The 25,806-nt window shown below is 35.2% G+C and overlaps 1 protein-coding gene across 1 annotated transcript in view; it reads right to left on the bottom strand.

Moving 5' to 3' along the window:
- The window catches only part of ck (unconventional myosin-VIIa ck), an 86,247-nt gene that overhangs the window by 23,496 nt on the left and 36,945 nt on the right, over positions 1–25,806 (bottom strand). Inside the window, 9 exon segments of the mRNA XM_074170923.1 lie at positions 662–1,059; positions 4,569–4,786; positions 5,843–6,030; positions 9,728–10,159; positions 10,568–10,762; positions 10,823–12,018; positions 13,078–13,486; positions 15,574–15,728; positions 16,376–16,636. Of these exon segments, the coding sequence (XP_074027024.1) occupies positions 662–1,059; positions 4,569–4,786; positions 5,843–6,030; positions 9,728–10,159; positions 10,568–10,762; positions 10,823–12,018; positions 13,078–13,486; positions 15,574–15,728; positions 16,376–16,636 (3,452 nt within the window).

Here is a 25,806-nt window from a genome sequence, read left to right on the forward strand (position 1 = left end):
TTAACACAAAGGCGTTTGAAACGCCTTGCGAATATTGTGACAGCCACTTCACCAACATTTACATTGCATGAATTTGCTGTTCATTGTCAAAAATATTTTGGGTTTTCTTGTAAAAGTAGTGCTTTATATACCTCAGTAAAATTTCCCCTTCTATTCAGAATTTTTAAAGTGTGAAAAAAAAACGTTTTGGAAAAGATAATAAAATGAATTCAAATTTCTCAGAAGTTCGATAACAAATTTTCACATATTTCAAGCAAATAGACCATTTGCTTGAAGTATCAATAGTGATCAATAGTGAATTGTATAAACGAACATAATTTGGTTGATTTGTTTATCATCAGAATGAGTAAGCAATATGTTTGTTAGTATCACTGGAGTCTTTTCCCACACCAAATCGTTATTTTTAACACCTCGACACGTGTTTCGATCACCAAGTGATCATCTTCAAAGAGGAAGAGTTTTAATCTTCCTCTTTGAAGAGATGAGGTTCCAAACAGTGCATCATAAATATATTTGTTCATTGAAGTCTCTAAAGTTCAAGGCGTGTGTATATTGAGCTTTTTCAATAGCAGCAGGGCCAGCATATTAATCAATCTATAACTTGATTAAAGGAGTAATCACAATCTAGGCTTTTTACCTGAAAATTTGACCATACACTGACCTTAGTTCAGCTCTGAGAATTCCATGCCCAATAATAAAGTGCAACTTCTCTAAGTTACTCGTAGGTCTGGATTCAAGCCATGACTGATAGCTATCGGCAGTGTATTCCTCGTCCTGCAGTTTCCTTCTAACATCTTCGCCGAGTTTATTTTTCCTTTTCAGCGTCAGAGACACCAATTTGTTTCTGATCGACCTAGGTTTCTGCTGCTTTAGGAACGAATCTGGGTCTAGCCCCATCAGCTGTGCCTCTTGGAATTCTTTACTGCGGATGAAGTTACGCCCCAAAGTAGCAGTTACCTTCGACATGACTGAGGTGTTGTCTCTGTCCATCGTGTGGTATCTAGGTTCGGGTAAATCTCCGGTGAAGCGTAGTATCGTTATCCATAGAGCCTGAGCTGCCTGAAATAACAATGAGGTTTTTTTTTGTAGATGTAGAATTAGCTATTGCTCAAACTGATGTTAGGTATTGAAAATTCGAATAAACTAAAGAAAAATGTACCGTTTTCAAATATTTAATTAAAACATATTTCTTATTTTATAAAATATTCCAACAAGAGGTGCAATTTTCTTTCTGACTCGACTGATATGTAAATTTTTTGATAAATTCTGATCTATATATAAGTCTAAAATTTTCATTTCTTTCTGAAATTCTATCAGATTTTTTTTGAATAAATACTTTCAACCTAACTAATAGTTGATGAAAGTTACTTTAAAGTGAGGAGGGTTGGCTGTCCTTGTTTATCTTTCACTGCCTGAACCACTGTGCATGTTGTTTTTGGCGAGTGCATTGGCTTGGGATGTGGGGGTTGAGCAAACTGGCCATCGGATGCCTGTTTCCACGTAGCCCCGCTGGATACGGGAATAACAGAATCACTTCTGGTTCAGTTATTCATCGTTCAGGAGTGAATTTACAGAGGAGATGGATGTCGCGTTTACAAGTCCTACTGACCTCCCTGTAAATTTAGTTCAGGAGAGAGAGCTTCTCAAATCCCCAACTCCTGAGTCATCTCCTCAAGTGCGGGGTACCTTAAAAAACCGCCTTGCACCAAATTCTTTAGCGGCGTATGCAGAATCTGTCTCAGAACAGGGAACAAACCCCCCATGAGCAGGTTTAGCAAACGTTTGTGCTCAAGTGATGATTCACCAAAACCAGAGGCGATAAACTTCTAAGGCATCGTCAGGTGTAGCTGACGTGCAAAAACCCTCATATGGGAAGGTTGCCGCAGGTATCAAGGTGGAAATCTTGCACCTTGACTTTCCGACTACCTCATTAACAATGAAACAGCAGAGCATATACTTTGTGCCTGCCCCGCTGGGGACGGAATCAGGTTTTTTGAGTTCGGCAGAGTCGTACTCTTACCATCTGACTTAGAACACTCACCATACAAACTAATCGGTTTCGTTAACAAGCTGGGTTTATTTGGTCGAGCGTGAATAGGTGTGAGCCACAATAAACCCTTGCGAGTTGCGGTGGAGGGTCGAATAGACCCACCTTATTTGGACCCAACCTAACCTACTTTAAAGTGATTTGAGTAACAAAAAAACTTTTATTTGACTGTATAAAAAAATAATGTCATACCACTTATAATTTATTTTTGTATTATTAATATACATATACAGGGTGTTCATTTGAAAACTTCCCACCACGGATTTATCGAAAACTACTGATTAAAAGAAAAAACGCCGAGACACGTCAGAAGATACATCAAAGGGGACAACTTTTTAACCAATAACTACTTCACCCCCTTTCACCCTCTGCACCCCAAGATCATTTCCTTGAAAATTTTAAATGACAAGGGGTATCGAGTGATAGCTTGTTTGAAAAGTCTTCCGAAGTCCTTCATTATGACGTTTATTTTTTTCAAATCGGTCGATTCGTTTTCCAGAAAATTAGAAAAATATTATTGATCCTAATTTGGGAATTTTCGAAACAATACATACAAAAATATTACATTTTATTTCAATAATTGTTCAAAATGTTGCCCGTTGGTGGCCAAACAATGATATAGGCGATGTTCAAATTCCTGACGGACATTTTCAAATACATGTTGTTGGATATCATGGCAGCTGTCGATAATGCGTTGACGAAGTTCATTCAAATTTGCAGGTTGGGGAGTGAACACAATGGACTTCAAATGGCCCCATAGAAAAAAGTCTAATGGCGTCAAATCCGGGGACCTAGCAGGCCATTCTATAGGCCCTCTTCGCCCTATCCATTTATCGGGAAACTCGTTGTCTAGCCATTGTCGAACCGGAAGAACATAGTGAGGAGGAGCACCGTCTTGCTGGAAATATATCTGAGCCTCATCAAGTGTAGGGTTTCCATCCTCTTCGATTTGGTTTTCAATGGTTTCAGTGATAAGCGGATTGATAGTAGTTTCCAACATATCCAAATAAATGTCTCCATTTAAATTTCTATCAATGAACAATGGCCCAAGCACTTTGTTTCCTAAAATGCCTGCCCATACATTAATTTTTTGAGGGTACTGGGTGTGCCCTTCCACAAAAGCATGCGGATTTTCATTGCTCCAATACCTACAGTTATGCTTATTAACAAATCCATTTAGATAAAATGTGCATTCATCAGTGAAACAGACATTCTTCACACGAATGGTATTATCATTAATCGCTGCAGTCATTATTTCACAAAACTCCACTCGCCTATCAAAATCATCTTCGATTAACTCTTGCAATATTTTCATTTTGAATGGATGAAATTTATGAAGTTTAGTAACTGTGTGTACAGAGCCTAATGAAATATGAGTCGCAGCAGCAATTTTGCGTAACGAAGTATTAGGATTTATTCCAAAATGACCTAAAACTTCAATTTGAGCGGCTTCATCCAAAACTCTTCTATTATCACGTTTTTTATTTGCAACCGATCCAGTTTGAGTAAATTTAGTAACTAGGTCCAAAACATACCTATGCGAAGTTAACTTATCTGGATGTCTGGCATTAAACGTGACGGCAGTTTGCCGAGCACATTGATTTTGGGCACCATAAATCAGAATAATTTCCACTCTTTCGGCTAGTGTGTAAACCATTTTCGAAATAGATTCTGAATCAATGATTTCCTTTTCACGATCTGAAAACTGTGACAGAGGTAACTGACAGGAAATTCAATTCCTTCTTTCACCTAGCAACTGAGAATAACTACACATGTAAACAATAAAAACAGTTCGCCTAGGATATCTGTGTTGATGAAAAAATCGCGGAAAAAATTGGGATTGGTATTTGGTTATTGCTACGTCTAATCATTCGAACTGCTGTTTATGTTGGTAGTTTTCGTTTTGAATTATAAACGAATTGTGGATTTGGCAAACCTTAAATGTAATTGAAATGAAAAGTGATATTATCGTGCGTTTTTGTTTTCTATCGGAACAAATAAAAATTAATGCAGATTTTTCTAATTTTCTGGAAAACGAATCGACCGATTTGAAAAAAATAACCGTCAAAATGAAGGACTTCGGAAGACTTTTCAAACAAGCTATCACTCGATACCCCTTGTCATTTAAAATTTTCAAGGAAATGATCCTGGGGTGCAGAGGGTGAAAGGGGGTGAAGTAGTTATTGGTTAAAAAGTTGTCCCCTTTGATGTATCTTCTGACGTGTCTCGGCGTTTTTTCTTTCAATCAGTAGTTTTCGATAAATCCGTGGTGGGAAGTTTTCAAATGAACACCCTGTATAATAATATATGCCACTGATATCATAACATTATACTGATATTATACACTACGCCCTTTTTTGGGTATTCTGTATTTATTTACCAATAGGTATTTATATTTTTATTTAGAATATTCATTTTGTATATTTCTTACGGTGAATAAATTGACTGATTGATTGGATAACTGATGGAAAGATACCATGCAAAGAATATTTATAAAAGTTTCCAAAATATTTTTGCTTACCAGTTGATCTCCTTGGGTATGCAAAGGGAGCAAAGGGTGCTTCAAAGGTTTTCTGGAATACTGATGTCCAACATTACCCTGGAAATATGTAGCAGCAAATTTCTGAAATTTGAACTCACTAAGGTCTTCTTCATCTTCCGATGCTATGGCCATTGGGCTTATGATTTCATTTTCAGCTGGTTGTGAAGGTAAGTCATTAAAAATAGAAGTTTCTCGACCTAGGATAAGAAAAAAAATCAAGTTATACATTTCTATGAAATGATTTCTTATGGTAAGTTGAGAAGGTTTTGAATATTTTTTTAGATGTTAAATATTGAATATTACTGGAGTTTTATCTCAACACCAAACCGTTATTTTAACATCTCGACACGTGTTTTGATCACCAAGTGACCATCTTCAAGAGGAAGATTAATCAGTTTGATCAAGACACAGATTAATCATTTTAATCTTCCTCTTGAAGATGATCACTTGGTGATCTAGTCTGTGTGCTAATCTGTTATACTCATTTGACCAAAATAAGGTATCGGCTTTACAAAAGTTACAGAATCGTGGAATGAGGATTATTTTACAAGTGAATAGGTATTCTAGTATATCAAACATGTTGAGTACATTGCAGTGGCTGTCTGTTTCCCAGAGACTGTACGAGTTAGCAATGATATTCATTTTCAAACTAACACATAACTTGCTTCCAACTTATTTTGAAGAATTCTGTATATATAAATCTCAAATCCATAACCACTCAACAAGAGCGAGTAGCTCCCAAAAATTCCACCTTCCTCAAACTAATTTGACTAGTACGATGCAGTCTTTATTTTATAAAGGTTTGAATGAGTATAACAAACTCCCACTTTCGTTGAAAGATTCAATAAATGTTTTCCAATTAAAACTCATGAGCTATATAAAATATCATACTTGGTAATATATTTATTATGTATATCCCCATGTTGAAACCATTCTGGAATCATTGAAAAATGTTTTTTTTTTCTTCTACAATATCATCATTTTTGTAATTTGTGTCATTTATTTATGTATTTTTGAAATAATGTATGTATATTAGGATGTCCTAAAGAAATCAATAAATATTATGATTATTATTATCGAAACACGTGTCATGATGTTAAAAATAACGGTTTGGAACAAAGATTCCAAACAATGCATCACAAGTATGTTATACATTGTGACGTTAAAAATGTTTTTTCAGATTAAGCAGTTTCTAGAATGTACAGTGAAATATAAAGGCAAAATAAAAGACCAAGAGAACAAAGTAATTTTACCAGGAGTTGGTGCTTCACTAGAACTGTCAGGGAGAAAGTCAAACATTGCTTCTACTAATTTGGAATCATCCACAGGCTCGTCTGCTTTTCTGGCTGCTTCGTTTATTTTGTTTTTCTTTTCTTCCACAATTTTTCTCTCTTCCATCTCAATTTCCATCTCTTTCCTTTCGAGTTGGTAGATTCTCTCTCTGCAACAAATATTTTACAGTGGACCATAATGTAATCAAACAAATTAGTAATTTACATTTCAGCCCTGAAGGCGCTCTTGAAGTTCTCAGTTTCGAACATCATTGGGTCAACTGATTTGATATGTTATATTCAACAACTCGTTGGAAGCTATTTATCAATTGTTAACAAAATGGAATTTTAATCACCACCTGTTAATATGTAATTATTGAGTATATACTTAATACAGACAGTGTCACTTTACAATAATTGTTTCCATTAGTTCAAAGATTCAAATTGATACGGTCATTTCTATCTCTAATTTCTTTGTGATCAAAACTGATTTCTTGTTAAGGATTTTGGTAATATCAATTCATTAAGAAATGTACAAAACCATTTTTTGACAGGCATATTTCTCCATATGAAGTTTCAGAAAGTAGATGCAGTTTAGAAAAGTGGTAAAAGAAATGAGATAAATGATTATTTATGCTATTCCCATTTTTCCAAAGATTTCGGAAGAATGTGAATACTGAGAATTATTCGATTTCCTTGAAAAACACACACGGTATTTAAAAAGATTCGAAGGTATTGCAGTAACTATTATTCAATAAAAAAAATTGACGAGAATCAAAAGTCAATGGAATAGAATAAAATTTATCGGTATTTTTTGATCAATGATCCTTATACATGCACATGTAACATGGTTCCTATGTAAAAAAAAAATTAAACTAGTGCAACGTGTTATCTCTAGATTTCTGTAAAGCCTTTAATGCATTTTATTCTATCGACCGCTGCGTGAGTCGGTTGTTCAAGCCGCAGGCACTTGCTATTGTCCAACTCGTGTTAGAATTCACAAGTTAAAAGGTAAGACCTCGTTAGTCCTTAGCTCGCACAAGTTTCAACTTCTGAGGGTTGTCGTTAGTAGGGGTGCAACAGCTGGTTAACGGAAAAAACTAATTTTTATTTTTTTTAAACAATGTTCTTGTTTATAAGAAAAAAATTCAAAACAACGAATTATGTTCGAATTGTAAATAATATAAACTTGAAATTGAAAAATATTATGATTCGGTATTAGGGTCAATCTGTCCAGTTTTCTTATTGATACACATTTCCTCAATTCCGTAATTTAAAGGTAAATTAAACTTCATAATGATAACACTACCCTGAAAAGAGTATACAGGGAAATTACCATTTACTGTTTGGAAAAGTTTCACATTCATGAAAAGAATTTTGTTTCAAAAATCTTCTGGCAAATCGAAAGGTAAAATTTGAAAATATCAAAACAAGAAATGCGGAACAAAGTGATTAGGTGGATATATAATTTATCTTATTTAGAAACCATAGTCGAAATAATATAGACCAAAAGAAACCATTTAAATATTGATATGGAATTGGCCGCGGTGGTAGTGCGCCCGACTCACGATCAGAAGATCGTGGGTTCGATACCCGCCTCGACCAGATATTTTTCTCGAGAGAATTTATCTGGTTGAAGCTGGAATGATTCTGCAACCGTGTTAGGAATCACACGTTGAAAGGTAAGACCTCGTTAGTCCTTAGCTCGCACAAGTTCTCAACTTTTGAGAGTTGTCGTTTAGTATGGGGGCGACAGCTGATTAACGGAAAAACAGATTTTTTTAACAGATTCATTTTACCTGTTTTCACTCACTTGCTAGCTAAAATAATTCTAACTTTGGAAATAAAAAAAATATCTTAAGTTTATTCTCTATATGTCAGACTGCTTGGCCTTGTGCTGGATGACAAACTCACGTGGTCAAACCATGTCAGTCAACTAAGCCTAAAATTGTCCAGCTCACTCTTTATAATCCGCCTACTGAGGCCCGTAACAAACTCATACACCCTACGAACCGTCTATTTTTCCCTCTTTCAAACCCATCTTAATTACGGTTTACTACTTTGGGGAAACTCAACAGCGGCACCAAAAATATTCATACTACAAAAAAAGGCTGTAAGAATTCTCTCCAACGCTAATTATCGTGATACATGCAGACCACTTTATGAAGCACTGAAAATTATGACCCTTCCATCTCTTTTTATTTTGAGCACACTACTGGAAATACATAAGAACCTGCCGAATTTAACTCTGCAATCCGCTGTCCACGAACACAATACCCGAGGGGCCAATAAAATCAGAGTACCCAGATATAGACTTGCTAAATCTTCCAAAAACTCACTCAACTACAAACTATATAATGTGCTACCAGATAAGTTAAAAAAATGCAACCATGTATATGTTTCAATTCACTATTAAACTCTTCTTGACGGACAACGCTTTCTACTCACTAGAGGAATATGAAACTATGTGATAAACGGGGGCTTGATGACGTATACTCGCTGAGCAGTCATAAACCCAACCTAAACTAATAGTCTCACATGTAGTATCTATGTTTAATCTTAATATTAACACTTAATTTTAACTAGTTACACATTTTATATCTTTTTTTTTTGTAACTTCTGCACTTTATATTTTACATGTTTTTTTTTATGACTTCATGTATTTATCATAGTCAAGTGACTTACTATTATTATTATTATTGTTTTAACTTAGTTATAGTAATGTATCTCTAACTGCTTCAAGTATATGTATTGACGTGTCTATAAACTGTATGTTTCTGAAGATTAAATTTATTATTATTATTATTATTATTATATTATGTCGTAAGAACAGTTTGTTTGGGTGTAACTCTCTTTTCAGTGATATAATACACGTAGATAATTTTATAACAAAAGGAATTGAAATTATGAGAAATTAAAAAAAGCACACCAAATTTTTTTTCTGCAAAAAAAAATGTCATTAGTATCCATTTTCATTATTTAATTAATTAAAAACAGTGGAGAAATGAGAACAAGCAAAAGCGATTTAGTGATTCTAGTGACTTGCTGAAGTGTAACAACCAGTGTTCTACCTTGCATTCTTGTGATATTTAGTTAAGTATTTATTCAATAAGAATGTCCCCAACATCATGTGCTGAGGTTTGATTATTGAAATAAAAATCCAACCTATTTACGTAAATGTTTGATTCTATCAATCACATTTGTCGAAGACAATTTATGTGCAATAGGAATATAGAGAAATATACTTTCTGAGGACTAGGAATCTGTCAGATCTAGAAAATACTAGGTCAGTTTTGGGGCCCCTTTTCTTCCCACTATTTATCAATGATATGCCGACTATGATATGCATTTTTATCCAATCAGACATGGAAAATAGACAGGTATTTAACAAGTCTGTTCGAAAAGTTCCATCTGTGGCAGGATAGAAATGATTCAACCACCTACTCTCTGAAATCAAACGAGGAGAAGTTGAAAATCACTTTGCAGTGACACTTTACTTTTTCACTTTATAATATATAGTTTTGTCAAAATCTGTTAGAAATGTGACTCAAGTCAATTCATTATTTTTATCATTATTAAAATGGTTGAATGAAATTGTTCAAAAAATTTATAACTTTCTTAGCGAGTAATTGTTTTCATTCCATTGTTAGAGTAATTGTGCAATTACAGTATTTCAAAAGAGCATATTTCGTATCTATTGTACAGGACCATACAGTTATGTAATTCAATATATTTTCATTAACATAGTCATCCTATTGGCATTTTTTGCCTTGTCCAATTTCATTTATTTGATGTCAAAGGATGAATGAATATTCTATTCTATAGTGATGAAGATGACGTGAGATTATAATTATGAAATATCCCTACCTGTAATGCTGCTCGGCAATTTCCTTCGCCCGTTTATTTCCAGCGTCTTTGAGCTCCCTTTCCTCCTTCTTCTTCAGTCTGAGAGCTTCTACTTGTCGTTTCTGTTCGAATTTGATCTTCTTGAACCTTCTTTGAGCTATCATCCTTCTAACGTGTGACTGAATTTTCATTATCGCCCACATTTTGTGCCCATACTCCCTCCTAACCAAGTACCCCCTGGCGTGAGCTTGCAGGCCCACTAAATGGCCCCTCAAATGTCTGAATCTGTGCGATAATATTCTCGCACGGATTAGGGCTTGTAGCCTCATGTAGCCGATACGCATTTTCTTGTAGCGTTGCCTCTGGATGTAGCCTTTCCAGTATTTTTGGACTATTATGGAGGCTGCTTTCATACGCAGGAAGCGTCTTCTGTATACCCATCCTCGAATGGACCTTTAAAATTAGTAATAAGTAGCAATTAGCTTCTAGATGTTAGGTGTTGTTGTAATATACCTTCCATATTCCTTCAAAATTGTTGTAATAAAAATTTAATTTCTTATGTACTATACTCATTTGGAGTTGTATCATTTATATTTCTTTTTTATTTTATTCTTTTCAAATAATTTCTGTTATTTTCTTATATATTTTCATACATGTTACAGTTATTAACTTTACAATTTACAGTCTTCTTATCATTATGAACTAAAATATATAGGAAGTCCAAAAGTGCTTACTTCTAATGAGTTTCATAGTTTGAATATTTGAAATATTACTCTTATATAACATTTGAATGAATATTTGCTACTTGAGAATGTTTCTGCCCTTTATTAATTTAGTAGATCAGTCAGTATTAGTCAGTACCTCTGTAGGATGAGAATTTTCTTGGTGAGCACTCTATCACGTTCTTGTTCCAGGAACAAGTCATGAGCATCTTTCAGGAACACTTTGCTGTGACCAAGTTGGTAGTCAGATCTTCCTAGCACCATGGAGCAAATCCTAATAGTTGCTGCTCTGCAGTCAGTTTTGTGTGCAGGAGGAACACCAGAAATCAAAAACCTAAAATGCGATGAAAAAAATTAATAAGGAGCATTTGAGCATAAAGTGCAGATCTGTTACCTGTATCTTTCAACGAATTCTGGAAAACTATGCCTAATTGGATACCCAGCCCTTCTGATCCTTATTGTTTCCATCATGCCAGAATACCTCAGCTGCCTGCAGCAGAGAGTTCGGTCGAACATCATCGGTTTTTTAATTTCGTTGGGTTTGATACACCTTATGAAAAATGGCTGGCAATTCGAAAGAGTTCTCATGAGAGAATCCAGACTCTTCTTGAATTGGGTAGACAGAGTGGGTGCTCTCTTCCTAGTTTCCGAACCCATTCCGATATCCTCAGCGAAAATTTGCTGCAGGAACTTGTTGCTACTGACTGTGATGAGCTGAAGTAAATCGGCGCTGAATGTATCCCGATTTTTTTCTAGAAATCCTCTGGTGTCATAAAATACAATACCCGCAAAGTGGTTCAGACCAAAGCTAGTATTGATATCAGATCTAGGTTTCAAGTAATTCCTGTGTCGGCCATGCTGCTTGTGGAGTTTCGCAAGCAAAGTCTGGTCAGTTCCTTTGGGAAATTTACTTTCCTCATCTATGAGCGCCATGATATTCAATTGCTTGATGGCGATCAAATCTAGGGCATCTTGATTGTCAACAAACTCTATATGCTGCCAGTTTATCCCTTCCAAATTGTATTCCTCTTGTTCCAACTTGAAAATATGTCGAACGAAGAACTGTTGCAAGTTTTCATTGGCAAAGTTGATGCAAAATTGTTCGAAGCTGTTGTGGTCGAAGTTTTCGAAACCGAAGATATCCAATACGCCTATAGAGCTTCGCTGGCGCTCTTTGGGCCTATATATCGCTTTGTTGATTTTTTTGACTATAAGAACAAACATCCTCCCGTAGATACCTTTGACGAAAGCGTCTCTAACGTCAACGCTCTGTTCACGTGATAGGGTTGACACAACCGTTTCTCCGTGAGCAAATAAAGTTTTTCTCGTGAGTGCGTTTATAAGTGGCTGAGTAGGAACTCCCAATAGAGTTGCAACGCGTTGCACGTTAGTAGGGTCCGGTATTTCTGTGGCATCCAGGTTGTCTACCACCGTGGCTTTATATTTGATGTTGCCGATATGTAGTAAGGCTGCCAACAATTTCATCACTTCCCAGATCTCGGAGTCTGAAAAGAGGAGGACTTTCATGGCGCTCCTGATGTCTGCAAACTCTGCGGCATCATCCCTCCCTTCGCAGGTTATACATCCTCCCTTTAAATGAAAAAAAAGAGAAATTTGAAGTGTTTTAAATTAAGAATGATGTTAGAAAACGTTGGTGGAAAGTGGATGTACATGAACCATTCAACTTTTGATAAATTGATGGATGTAGCCGTTACTATGCGGTAGGAGATCATGATGAAAAAAGAAATGAAAATTTCTATGGTTTTCACCAAAAATTATCGCAGGTTTCTTCAGAAAAAACAATGTGGAAGTAGCATTCAGACCACATGCCAGGTTATCTCATTTTCTTTTCAATGCCAAAGATAAGGTCGACAAGTTGGAAAAATCTGGAGTTTATAAGCTCAAGTGTCCGGAGTGTAATAGTGTTTATGTGGGACAATGCGGACGAAATTTCCAAAAACGATATGCTGAAGATGAAAGGTCCTTCAGACTGGGAAAAAATGATTCGACGTTTTCAAACCATTCCTTGGCATGCAACCACAAGTTTCCGAATCTAAACGATACAGAAATTCTGCACTATGCAAGGAAGGGTTGCAAACTCAATTATTTAGAATCCTTGGAAATTCACAAGCATAAACATTGCGGGTGCAACCTGTTAATTGACCAAATCGATTTAATTTACTCTCTGGTTTTTAAATTGGCACATGCGCATTGTGAACTGTAAATTCAGGTACTCAATCAAGTACCTGAATGGTATATATTAGCGAATGTAATGAATCATTCTTAGTTTATTGTTAAGGTTTGAAAATGTCCATATAGGACGAAACTGCAGTAACGTTAGTTACAAATAAAAGTGGTGAAAAACATAGAAATTTTCATTTCTTTTTTCATTCAACTTTTGGTTGAAAAACTTTTTTGAAATCGTATTATACCCATATAATTTATAACATATATATGTTCCAATGTGAAATAGAAAAAATTGTTCTAACTGAAACAAAATAAATAGAAAGTATGGTAGAAAACTGAGAACAGGAATTGATTATAGGATAAAATGGCATAGAATTAAGCACGCAATCATGTATTGCACAGAAAACATTTTCAAAACTAAGAATACATTGTCAAATGAACCAAAAATATAATGAAACTTACCCCGGTCAGATACCTATATTGGCTGGCATCTCCTAGCTCCAACTTTTTCTTGTCGTCCTTCCCCAGCCCAGCCAGTATACAGTAAAACACGTGGTAATTCCTTTCTTCCGCATTTTGGGATACGATTCTACTTTTTTCTAGCAGATATTGTTCGATCTTGGCACCCTCTATTACCCCATTGCTGTTGAAATGAATGTCGATGTATTTCCCGAACCTGGAGCTGTTGTCGTTTCTCACGGTTTTGGCATTACCAAACGCTTCTAATATGGGATTCGCTTCTAGAATTTGTTGTTCGATCCAGGAGTGCTTTCCGCTTATGGCTGCCAAATACTGCAGAATCAGTTTCGTACTTTCCGTTTTTCCAGCTCCAGACTCTCCGGATATTACAATACACTGATCTTGACCATACCTAAATAAAAATAGATACATGACAGTTTTCAGAAAAAGTATGATCATTAAATTGAAAAAAACATTCTTAAAGAGTTTGCTTCTGGGAGAATATGCAGAAAAGTAGATTACAAAATAACATTGTAACCCCGTAGGTACAATACATTTCAGGACGAAAAAATGGCTTCTGCAAAAATTATGTATAACATAGTCGCATATATAATGGATGGTTCTAAATAAAAGAGTCTGACACCGAAACATCTGAGACCAGAATCATTCGTTAATCGTCAATTCAGTGTACCCACTTAACGTAGGGTGACTTTTTGACCTGTAACTGGTCCAGAAATTCTCTTTTCATTTCAGTCTTGGAAAATTGATGGGTTTCAAGTCTCATTCATCATCAATTCCACCAAGCACCGGTAGAGAAATAAATTTGACAATGCCTTCTTTTTTACAATCATTTTTTGCAGAGTAATTGCTGTGAGATAACAACATAAAATTCAAGTTACTCACCTATATTCTGAACTTGTTGATAAAACATAATTAAGGGCAAAATGATGAAATGTATGAAAAAACATTAGATGGAAGAAAAATTATGAAACATATAAACCGAAACATTCATTTATTTATGGAAGAAAGTAATACAAATCATGAAATCATGAAACAACAAAAATTGGCCCTCCGGGGCGACTTCATTGATTCCAGTGGCGCATTTGCTTTTTCAGCTGCAGGAAAACCCGGAAATACCTGCAGCACCACATCATCTGAAAATCTTGATCTGCCAATATCCTATCTTCCAAAACAAAATGTAGGGTGTCTCCAGAGGTTCCAATAAATTCAAGACATCGCCAGAACACTTAGTGACACGACTATCGTCAAACTTAACCAGTTCGTCAAACTTAAACCAGGCCAGATTCAACCTCAGAACCACAGTGAACAATGACTGCATGAAGATTATAATAGTGGTCTGCTAGATTGAAGTGTTCATCTGTTTCGAACCTACGTAAGAGTTTGGTGCTTCCGTCAGAGGTTGAGTCATGTTTGAAGATCACCTGTGTTATTATTAGATTGACTGGTGCCTCAGATATACTTGTTTTCTTATAATAGGCAGTTAGTTTGACGAGTTTGGCAATACAGTTTATCATCACCAGTTAAAAGTTCCATTTTCAGATGATTTAACAATAAGCTTTGCACAGACTGGTTATTCACCAAACTCAAACAATTGTTGATGCAGTTGCAGTTTCGTAAGAATGTATCTATCATCTTTCTCACCAACCGATTTCCTGGAGTCTTTGAAGTCCACTACTCGTAAGGTCAACAAGAGGATTGCTCTGAATTCTTGAGGTTCTTGTTGAATACTCATCGTGAGCAAAAAAAATAGTAGAATCAATACTCCTGACCGCTATGGATTGAATGATTCTGTACCGTCTATCTCGTATTGTATTTGTAGATCTTTTGCTGGAAAAATCCTCACTTGTCTACTTTATAGTGAATGTTCAGGAGGTAGCAGAACCGTATGTGATTTTCTGGAACTTCAACTAGTGTTTCCTAATATGACTGATAACCAGTCCGTGCAAAGCTTATTGATAAATCATCTGAAACTGGAACTTTTAACTGGTGATGATCAACTGTATTTCCAAACATGCGACAAACTAACTGACTATTATAAGAAAACAAGTATAAATGAAGCACTAGTCAATCTAATAATAACACTAGTGATTTTCAAACATGACTGAACCTCTGACGTAAGAACCTAAATAATGAATTATACAATACTGTGAAGTTCCCTTATATTGTATAATCAAAGGTAAATTATTATTGAGAAATTGACTTTCTTAATTATGTTAATACATAATACAGTTATATTTTTGCATTTTTTACGATATTTTTGTTGGAATGCCATATTTTGAAACATATTGAAAACAAAAAAGGAGTACAAACTTATAAAACAAGAAACATTCTACAAAACATTCCAAAGGTTTCATAACAACTTAAATTTCTCAGAAAAAAGTTGCGGGAATAGCAATATTACTGCCTTTTCAGCAGTAATATGAAATTGTATATCCCTATTCCAGAAAATTCTATTTCTTTCCAATTACAACACTATACCTGCGCATATGTCCGTAGGAGTTGTCACCGATAGCAAATATATGAGGTGGTAGCTCGCCAATTTTACGCTCCTTGTATAGTTTTATTTGATCGGCAGTGTATATCGGTAAGATTTGGTAGGGGTTAACAGCCACTAAGATGGATCCAGTATAGGTCTGTAAAATTCCAAGAATGTCTTTATGCATACAACTTTTGGGTACTATTGAAATAATTATTATATCAATAAAAACATTTTGTTTTCCTTAGCCTAAGATATCTTTCTGAAAATATAAGCTTATAAAATAGAAGTACCTGCAAGCATATCGACGCTGTTACTGCAAAATGTAGTTTGTCGAAGTTTTGATTTTTTTGAATTTTAGCGCCAATCGACTGCTTTAATCAGTCACAAAATATATGGTATGTCCACAGAAGGGACAAAATTCAACTGACAAAAATAAAGTCCGTACCAGTAACAGAAAAAATTTATGGTTTTCTGTATCTCCTGAAAAGTAGCACTTTTTGACATAAGACATATATTGCAGTGTTTTCGTCGATGTGCCATTTTACAATCATCAATATAAATATTATAAAAAGAAAGTCTCTTCAGCTATATATGTATCATCTGCATTAAAAAATAATCATTTTAGTAATAACGTGTTATTATTAGCAACAAAATGGCTCTAGAATCGAACCTTGTGGAACTCAACATCCTAACACTGTGGTTTCATAGAGAATCGTAGACTACTCAGATTGAAGGTGTCACTGAACTAAAATATCTCAATCCTCAGATAGAAAGCCGCCTACTAATTAATTAGCCTCTTACATAAATGAGATTTTCGTTGTATCGTATAAGGAGATTTCTTAGGATGCCAGCTTCGTGGAGATCCCCCAAGCCTATCATGTCTTCCACCCCGTGAATAGAAGTCGCATGCATCGCTTTGATCCGACGTTCGGGGGACAACCAATGTTCGTGGCCATCGTCATCTTTTACGGCGATTCTTCTTCCTTCGGCCGACACCACCCTCGCGCCTATGGCGACATCGAATTCGCCTCCAGACACTGGCTCGATCCATATGTAGTCACCCTGTAAAGGTAAAATTCAGTTAGAAATAATAATAATATTATTTGGAACGAGGTTGACGGTTCACAATAATAATAATAATAATCTTTATTTCAAAAATATGCCGACTATTACAGTTTGTACACAGACAAAATAGAATGAATTAATGTTAACAAAAAAAAAAAGAAAAAGACTACATATACTCATAAATATATACATTTCTATTATAATTCGGTTTGGTCTAAATAGTCACTAACACTATATGGTTCTAAATATATTAAATATTTTTTTATTTCTTCCTTACAATCTTCCTTTAAATCTTTGATTCGATTAGGCAACTTATTGTACAGCTTCATTGACATGTAATGAGGAGTTTTTTTCTGTTATGGTTAACCTATGTATAGGGAGCACGAAATTATTTCTTCTTATTCCATAGGGATGTTGATTAATATTGTTAAAGAACAGATGCCTATTTTTTAATACAAACATTAAGCATTCATACGTATAAAGAGCGTATATCGTCATTATCCCATTATTCTTGAAGACATATCTACACGATTTATTAGGTATACTTCAAATTACTCATCACTCTGATTGTTCTTTTCTGAATTTCAAATATTTTATTTTTATAACTATTGCTTTCTAAAAATATGATTCCATATCTAGCTACAGACTCAAAATTGGAAAAATATAAATTTTTTACCGATTCTTTGTTGAGATATTTGCAAATCACCCTTAGTCCATACGAAATTTTGCTCAATTTGTTAGCTGTATAATCAATCTGTGTTTCATTTCAAGAATTCATCAATATGGAGTTCTAGAAATTTGGTGTCTTCTGAATATTTTATAGTACCTATCTAATGTTAATATTCAAATTTTGAGGAAGTTCTACCTGTAATTGATTACTTCTAAAAAGTATAAGATTAGTTTTAGATTTATTTAAAATTAACCTATTCCTAGTGAACCATTCTTTTGTAACATAACACAATTCCTGTTTTTACTACTACAGGGTATGTTTCACGGCCTAATAATAAATTAGTGTCATCAGCAAAGACTGTAATTGAATTTTGTGTGTTTAAATGATAACATAAATCGTTTATGTAGATAATAAATAACAAGGGATCCGCAATGCTTCCTTGGGGTATTCCTACTTTCACTACCGCATTCTCAGATTTGTATGTTCAACCATGTTTGTTGATAGTTACTATTTGTTGGCGATCTATTAGGTAAAATTCAATCCATTTCAGTGAGTTTCCTCTTATACCATATATAGTTCTAGTTTTTTTAAATATTTTTTTTTGAATGATGCAACTAATTTTCCATTATTTTCAGTACTTTAATATTAAATTTCACAAAAAGGATTTGAAGCTAATATCTTCTATTAATTATCTGCGAGCGCTTTCGACAGCTGGTCGTACTGTCATTTTCTAGGCACTCCTCAAACTGGTTTGAGGAGTGTCTAGAAGTTTGTTTCTAGTTTGAGGAGTGCCTAGAAGATGGCAGTACGACCAGCTGTCGAAAGCGCTCGCAGATAATTAATCTAATATATAAAAATGGATGTTTGTTGGTTGGTTGGTAAGTGATAAACTTCTACATCGCTCAACCGGTCGTGATGAAACTTGACATGTATGAGTAATTTTTTATAGAGAAGGTTTTTAAGCTATCTATTTTTCTGTAACTCACCACTAGATGGCGCTGTAGAACACTTTTTTTGAAAGCACTGTTCTATAACGCTGCGCACGCCTAAGTTCGTTGATTCTGATTCTGTCAAAACATTGGAACAGCAGCGATACAGCAACATAGTACTAGTAGAAGATATAAAGCTTCAAATCCTTTTTGTGAAATTTAATATTAATTTTTTTTTATAAGTATCTCGTGACAATTGGATCGATGGAAAAATCAAACCACGATTGTACAAGATGAATGTGTTTGGTTTAAAGTGATTGACAAAGTTTCTTTGTGAATTTTACAAGTTCCGACTTCCATGCTCTAAAAAGATGTTAACTAATAACAACCAAAAAAAAATGGAATTTTAAGATTATTGAAAGTACTAAACTTCTTTTATTGAAGACTTGTTTATTTTGTGAAAATTCATGTTCACTGAGGATACACTACAAAAACACGTTTTTATGTGTGTTTTTTGTAGAGTATCCTCAATGAAAGTACTAAAAATAACCCGACCCAGATAATCGAAAAATTTGTTGAAATAATGTAAAATAATAGCAAAAATGAATAAACAAACGAGGAGGAGACTGGTGGAGACTGACCCATCACAAACGGTACATGGGATGTCGGAAGAACTGAGCGTCAGCTTCCATGCAGGGTTTGATGGTTTAAAACAAGCTCGAAAGCTCGAAAAGTGGGTCCCCACGTTTTGAACAATTGATAGAAACGATCCTTTTTTGTATCGGATCGTCACTTTTAATGAGAAGTGGATCCTCTACGACAACAGGAGACGTTCAGGACAGTGGCTGAACACCAATGAGCCACCCAGGCACTTCCCAAAGGCAAAAACCCAACAAAAAAATACCATGGTTACTCTATGGTGTTCAGTGGTCACTATAACTTTCTGCAACCCGGCCAAACCATCACAGCAGAATCCTATTGTGAGGAAATTAACGAAATGTACCAAAGAAGGCGTCAGCAGCAGCCAGACGAAGTCCGATTCTGCTCCACGACAACGCTCGTCCGCTCGTTTCACAAATCACCGCCCGAAAATTGAACGAGTTAAGCGTCGAAGTTCTGCCTCACACACCATACTCCTTACACTTTTCGCCAACCTACTATCATCTTTTCAAGCGCTTCGATAACTTTCTCACCGGTAAAACCTTCGCCAATCAGGACCAAGCAAAAACGGCTTTCGTCGACTTCATCGAATTCCGATTACGAAATTTTTATGCAGCTTACGGAATTGATCGACTTGTGTTACGTTAGCAAAAGTGCACTGATTCTAATGGCATTTGATTTGATCAAATTGAATGAAAGTTCACTGAGATTCAACAGTTTGAAGTAAACTCATAAACATGGACAGAACTTTTGTGAAAAACTTATATATTTAATAGTTCACACAGATATCAACCTGCCTAGGAATTCTATGAGACTGTATTTCAAGCGGAAATATACGCTATTGAATTGTGTGCGGAAAGCTTGGAAGAATCCAACAAGTCAATAAAAAAATTATCGGACAGTCAAGCGGCGTTGGAAGCTCTTGGCTCCTACCGGGCAACGTCTAAATTGGTAACAAATTGCCAAAAACGACTCTCCTCGATAGGAAGACTTAACAGATTGTCTCTGGTCTGGATTCCTGGCCATACTGGCCTGGAAGGCAATGAGACTGCTGACTCCCTTGCAAAGGAGGGAGCTTCATCGAACCAGAACCTGTCATTGTCATCGCTTCAGGCTTTGCCAAACAAAGATTGAACACCTGGATGGGCAAGAAGATTTATGGACTTCTGACATAATCTTCCAGGATTGGCTCACTCCAAGGCGTTTATTCACCCTTCGAAGCTTGATACCAAACAGTTGTTGGACTACAGTAGGGATGAACTACGATGTCTGACAGGCCTTCTTATAGGTCACTGTCAATTGAATCATCATATGCAGAGACTCGAGACTGTCGGAAGACAATGTGTGTCGCCTCTGTTTGGAAAATGATGAAACAGCAAAGCCACATACTTTGTGCCTGCCTCGCTGGGGACCGAATCAGGTTTTTAGAGTTCGGCAGAGCTGTACTTTTACCATCTGACCTGAAAGACCACTCACCATACAAACTAATCGGCTTCGTTAAGAAGCTGGGTTTATTTGTCGAGTGTGAATAGGTGTGAGTCACAATAAACCCTTGCAGTAAGCGGTGGAGGGTCGAATAAACCCAGTCACTTTAGACCTAACCTAACCTATATAATTAGTATAGATAAGCAAGGTTTGAGTTTACTTATACTAGGGTTCCTTCTTCAAGGATGGTTGAGTCCCACAATGAATTCGTGGTTTAGTTCATTAGCACCACTGATGACACCTATGGCAGGTCGAAACTACTTCTGATTTCAAGTAATTTGCGGAGATACTGATCAGGGATTATTCTTCTCTACTATAAAATTTAGGTGACCGTATGAAAAGCCATTTTGGTTCACAGACCTGCTTTGCACGCATAATATACAATAGAATATATAGCATTGACAGTAAGATACTATTTCAATAAATGATGAATTGGCGGGGTTTCAGCTTGAGCTGGTTTCCAACCCTACCATGAGAAACGGAGTGTCTACAAGTATAGATAATCGTAATACAGAAATCTATAAAGGCAATCGAACAGATGTGTGTGGTCAGTCCGAATTTCCTTTAAATTTGATTTTCAATTTTTTCTTGAAATTCTTTATACTCAACGATTGATATTATTTCGGTAATTGGTTATAGAGCCTGGCGGCATTGTAAGATTTGGGTACAATTGTCTGAGAGTATTATATGATACCTTACATAAGTTGCTGACATGTCCCGAAAATCTCAGCTCACTGTCTAGATACAAACCTAGATTGCGGAACTTCAAGACCTGAGGGAGGTAGTCATTTTCAATTTTGATTCTTATCTGTCCAATGGCTGAATTTCTGCACGACGTACGACCCAAAATCATGAAAGAAGATTTTTTCCCATTGAACTTCAGATTGTGTGCCGTAGATATGTCCAACAAAGACTGAAGATCTTGATTTATTAATATTTCTGAGTGAGTTATGGAAGTAAAGTTGAAAGTGGATTATATTTGTGTTTCGTCGACGAAATGGTGGGTTTGACTATTCTGTATGTATTCGTGAAAATACAATATATAAATACTGAATAGCAAAGGACCTAAGATTAAACCCTGTGGTACTCCATATGTAACACTCAATGCTTTAGATCTATCGTTGTCTATCACTACCCCACTTTATTTCGTATCATTAGGAAATGATAACAATAACAGCAGTAATAATTTGTTTGAAGTATATTGAAAATAGGTATCAACTGAATTTCCGAAGGCAATTTCAAAACTTTGATATTTACCTACATTTTTAGAACGTATTCTTTGAAACATACACGATTATTGTACAGTTATATGACCGAAATAGGAATTAGAAATCACGACTTCAACAAACAATTGACAGGAACTTTGAGATGAATGATAATTTATTGAAATATTGACTCGACAGTGTATCCGGCATGTCGATTTCTGTACAATTCCTTCTCAGAGTTTTTGTGGTACCCAATGATGCATTTTCTAGTTTTATTATCATTAATTAACAACTGTTGCAGACAGGTTTGGTCGAGACTTTCAAACGACTTTAATAATTATTGCAAGATATTTACTACCTACAATAAATTATGGTTGCGAAAGTGTACTTGACAGTGAAACTGCAGCTAATTTGATTTCAATTGGTACGATCAGTTTTGCGTAATAAAATCAAGACATGCTTTTCATATATTACAGCCAACTCTTTTCATGATTCTTGAATTGTGGTTGGAAAATTTTACCATTTTGAACAAATTCCTACTATTTCAAAAAGAACTGGGAAATGGTCAATGATACACAAAATATGTATTATTCATCCAAATTTATTGTATCGCTTACGCCAACGAACAACTCAATCATCAAAACATTTTTAAACATTATTTTAGAATCGATATCAGTACTCGTAACGAATTCTATTGACTGAAAACGGGTGCTTTGTTGTGGTAACTGGAGTGTTGGAAAAAGAAAAAATCGACCGGAGCCATATCAGGGGAATACTGTGGATGTTCGATAAGTTTCGCTGAGTTTTTGGCCAGAAATTAGTTCAAAATTCTAGCATTGTAAGATGGTGAGTTATCGTGGTGCAAAAACCATTAGGTTTCTTTCCACATATCTAGTATTTTTCGATGAATGATTTGCGAGACTTTGATATTTCAGCGGTTACCTTTCTTATATTTAAACGACGATTTTCAGTCACTATTTCCTTTACTTTAGCGATGCTAACTTCAGTTGAGAATGTTCATGGCCGACCATGGCCACCTCTTTTAAATGCACCAGAGTACCAAACCATTGATATGAGCATGAAATTTCGTTTGTAATAAAAAATTTAAGATTAATTCTTTGTTAGATATTTTTTTATCCATTGTAAAAATCGTAAAACACGTTCAAGGTTAATTTAAACAAATTGAATACTGTAAACAAACTAAAAAATGGATGACACTTAAACTCCGCTCTAGTATAGAAGACAATTGTTTTCGTATTAGTCAGTGGGCAGTAAACAAATCTAAAAAAATAAACTTTAAACGTTCAAGCCAGTCTCGGATATACCTACACAATAGGTTGAATGGACTGACGCCTATCAGAAAACAACTACTCCCCTGGCTAATACCATCTAGTGGACGAGGTACTAACCAACTGCATATCCGAAATTTGTCCAATTCCTCTGAATGAGGAAGCAAAACTTTATTATTAGTCAGTGGGCTATGCTTGAAGACTGGCAGTAAACAAATCTAAAGAAATGAACAGTCTTGGATATACCTACACAGTAGGTTGAATGGGCCTATCAGAAAACAACTAGACACTAGATGGAGTGACATTTTGTTGTTCGCTCCAAGTTAGGAAGAGGAATGGAATACTCTGAAAGAATTACGATTTTCAATTATGGGATATCATTGACTTTAGGTCGATGATGACCACTATCTGGCACTGATGAATGGATAACGAACCCGAAACCGGTCTGCAAGTGTGCCCGTTCCAAAATTGAAGGTCGATTCTTTCAGTTGTATTGCCAATTGCATATTCAGGTAATTTTCTGTGATGATTACTGCACTGACGCCTGTCGGATATAATCCAACGCCCTTCGTGGTGTTAACCAGGAAAGTAGTTGTTTTCTGATAGGCGTTAGTCCATTCCACCTACTGTGTAGGTATATTTAAATTCATTTCTTTAGATTTGACGACAATTATGCCAATCTATAGCTACAAAAATAATTTCCACAATATCTCCACGCGGAGTTTTCAAATTATAGATTCCCAGTACTTCCAGAATTTAAAACACAAATACAATAGTCTAGGGCTATTTGAAAGTGAAGAAGCAACCTATCGCGCCTGTTCACTTTATGAAGGAGAACAATATCCATGAAATATCTCCGCAAATCCTAGTGGTGCTATTTTATTTATTCAACGTCAAAGTTTAAATTTCTTTTTTCAAAATCTCCGGAAATATATAGTGCAACAAAAGGACCTTTTTCGTTCTTTATTTAGATATTATGCAATTAACTTATTTATTTTATTAAAACAACGATAAAAATAAAAACAACAATAAAAATTAATTGGTGCTCCGGGGCGACTTCATTGATTCCAGTGGCGCATTTGCTTTTTCAGCTGCAGGAAAACCCGTAACAACCTAAAATTATCTACATAAATTATACATGAAGTGCCACCCATTTAAAATGGAAGCAGCTTTATAAAACACATTTTTTACACAATTGTATTTTTTTTTTCGCCGGATTGTCTACTCCAAAACTGACAAACAACATTATGTTATCAATGTGAAGGTTTGGTCTTCTATTGTCTGATATTGTGTTTACAGATTTGAAATCTATGGAAGAAAAAATGGATTTTTCCTTTTTCTCTCATTTTCACTAACCGATTCGAATATTTTGGCCCTTTTATTTTCAATATTTTTATTCCTTCCAATATTTCATGGATTTTTTCCTCAAGAGACTAAAACTTAGTCATCTCCTGTCCACCCCAAATTCATCATCATCTTAAGTCATTCTCAAGAATAGACTTTCGATAAGATGAACAACTCGAACTTCTCATGAAAGAAAATTGGTTTCGTTTCAATGGAGTTTGTGGTCGCAAACCCAATTACATGATGTCAGACTGTTGAAAAGCACCACTTTTGTTGTTAATCAAAGCCATAAATAATGTTATGAAATTAACTCAACAATAGTTATTGTTATTAATGAATTATCTATTACGAAACGATTATTTCTTTCACGAGCTATAAACATTCAAGATTGACGTTACACCAGTATTTTCTTTGGAAATTTGTTGTGCATTTGTTGCAAAATCCATCATTTTGTGATTCTAGATCGAGAAGGGATTGGTTTATTGAGAAAACCCAGTGTTTTCGACGTCTCACAAAATTTTGTGGTATTCTCAGGGGCAGAATGGATAAAATCGATAATGAAATTGCCTTCATTAAAGTGTTTTTGAAGAATATGGGGATTCTGTAATAAAGTTGGTAGATATAAGACAATTCAACAAACAACATCTACAACACCACAACAAATTCTCTGAATGTAGTCTCTGATAAAAAGATAAAGCTACTCTTGAATATGATCTGAATTTTATTTTCGAATCAAAATAACTGACATCTTCATTGACTCACAAAAATCGATACAATATAATTCCGATTATAAATAACTATTTCTCCTGGGAATAGAAACTATAAACTTAGAAAATGGAAGAAGAAAATCAATTAAAATTATCAACATCCTGCATACTGTGTATGTTGAAATGTCTTTTATACATGTAAAAATAATTTCGACAATAACTTTCAATGAAATCAAGAATTCTTTTGTGGTACACAAAAATAAATCATGTTAAAAAAACTTATGAAGAGATTGGTTCGAGGTATCAAAGTCAGGAATTTAGATGTATAAAGGCGGATTTACACCAAACGGACTCGCTTGCGACTAGTTTCGTTTTCAAAAACAGAAACAAGAAACTTGTTTTAGTTTCGAAAACAAAATCGAAACTCGAATTCCACCAGTCAGATTTGACAGATTTGATGAATGATGACCTAGGAATTAATGGAGAACTGACACCATCGTCACACACCAAAACAAAATAGTCAATGAATAGTTGCTTGTTGTTGTGGCAAACCGATTCCACATAGTGAACCCTGTTTACAAAAACACAGACAAAACACTGAAACCTTTTGATCTTTCCGCCTGCCGATGGGCAAAACAGTCGCCCGCAATACAAAGTTTTCAAAATGTTTCTTATTTTGACAACTCAAGTTTTTGTTTTGTTGAAATCGACACCGTTGTTGTTTTGTTGTGGTTTTGTTCGTTTGGTTTACATATATCCTTTTCAAAAGATACTCCAGAAGAATTGAATATGAATTATTATATTAGTAAATAAGTTTGTAATGTTGGGGATTATTGTACAAACACTAAAATGCGTTTTAATCCAAAAATAATTCAATA

This window comes from Leptinotarsa decemlineata, unplaced genomic scaffold (assembly GCF_025532065.1).
Source record: "Leptinotarsa decemlineata unplaced genomic scaffold, Ldec_3_MD MMD2_tig00000008_RagTag_RagTag, whole genome shotgun sequence".
In the NCBI taxonomy this organism is placed as follows: domain Eukaryota; kingdom Metazoa; phylum Arthropoda; class Insecta; order Coleoptera; family Chrysomelidae; genus Leptinotarsa; species Leptinotarsa decemlineata.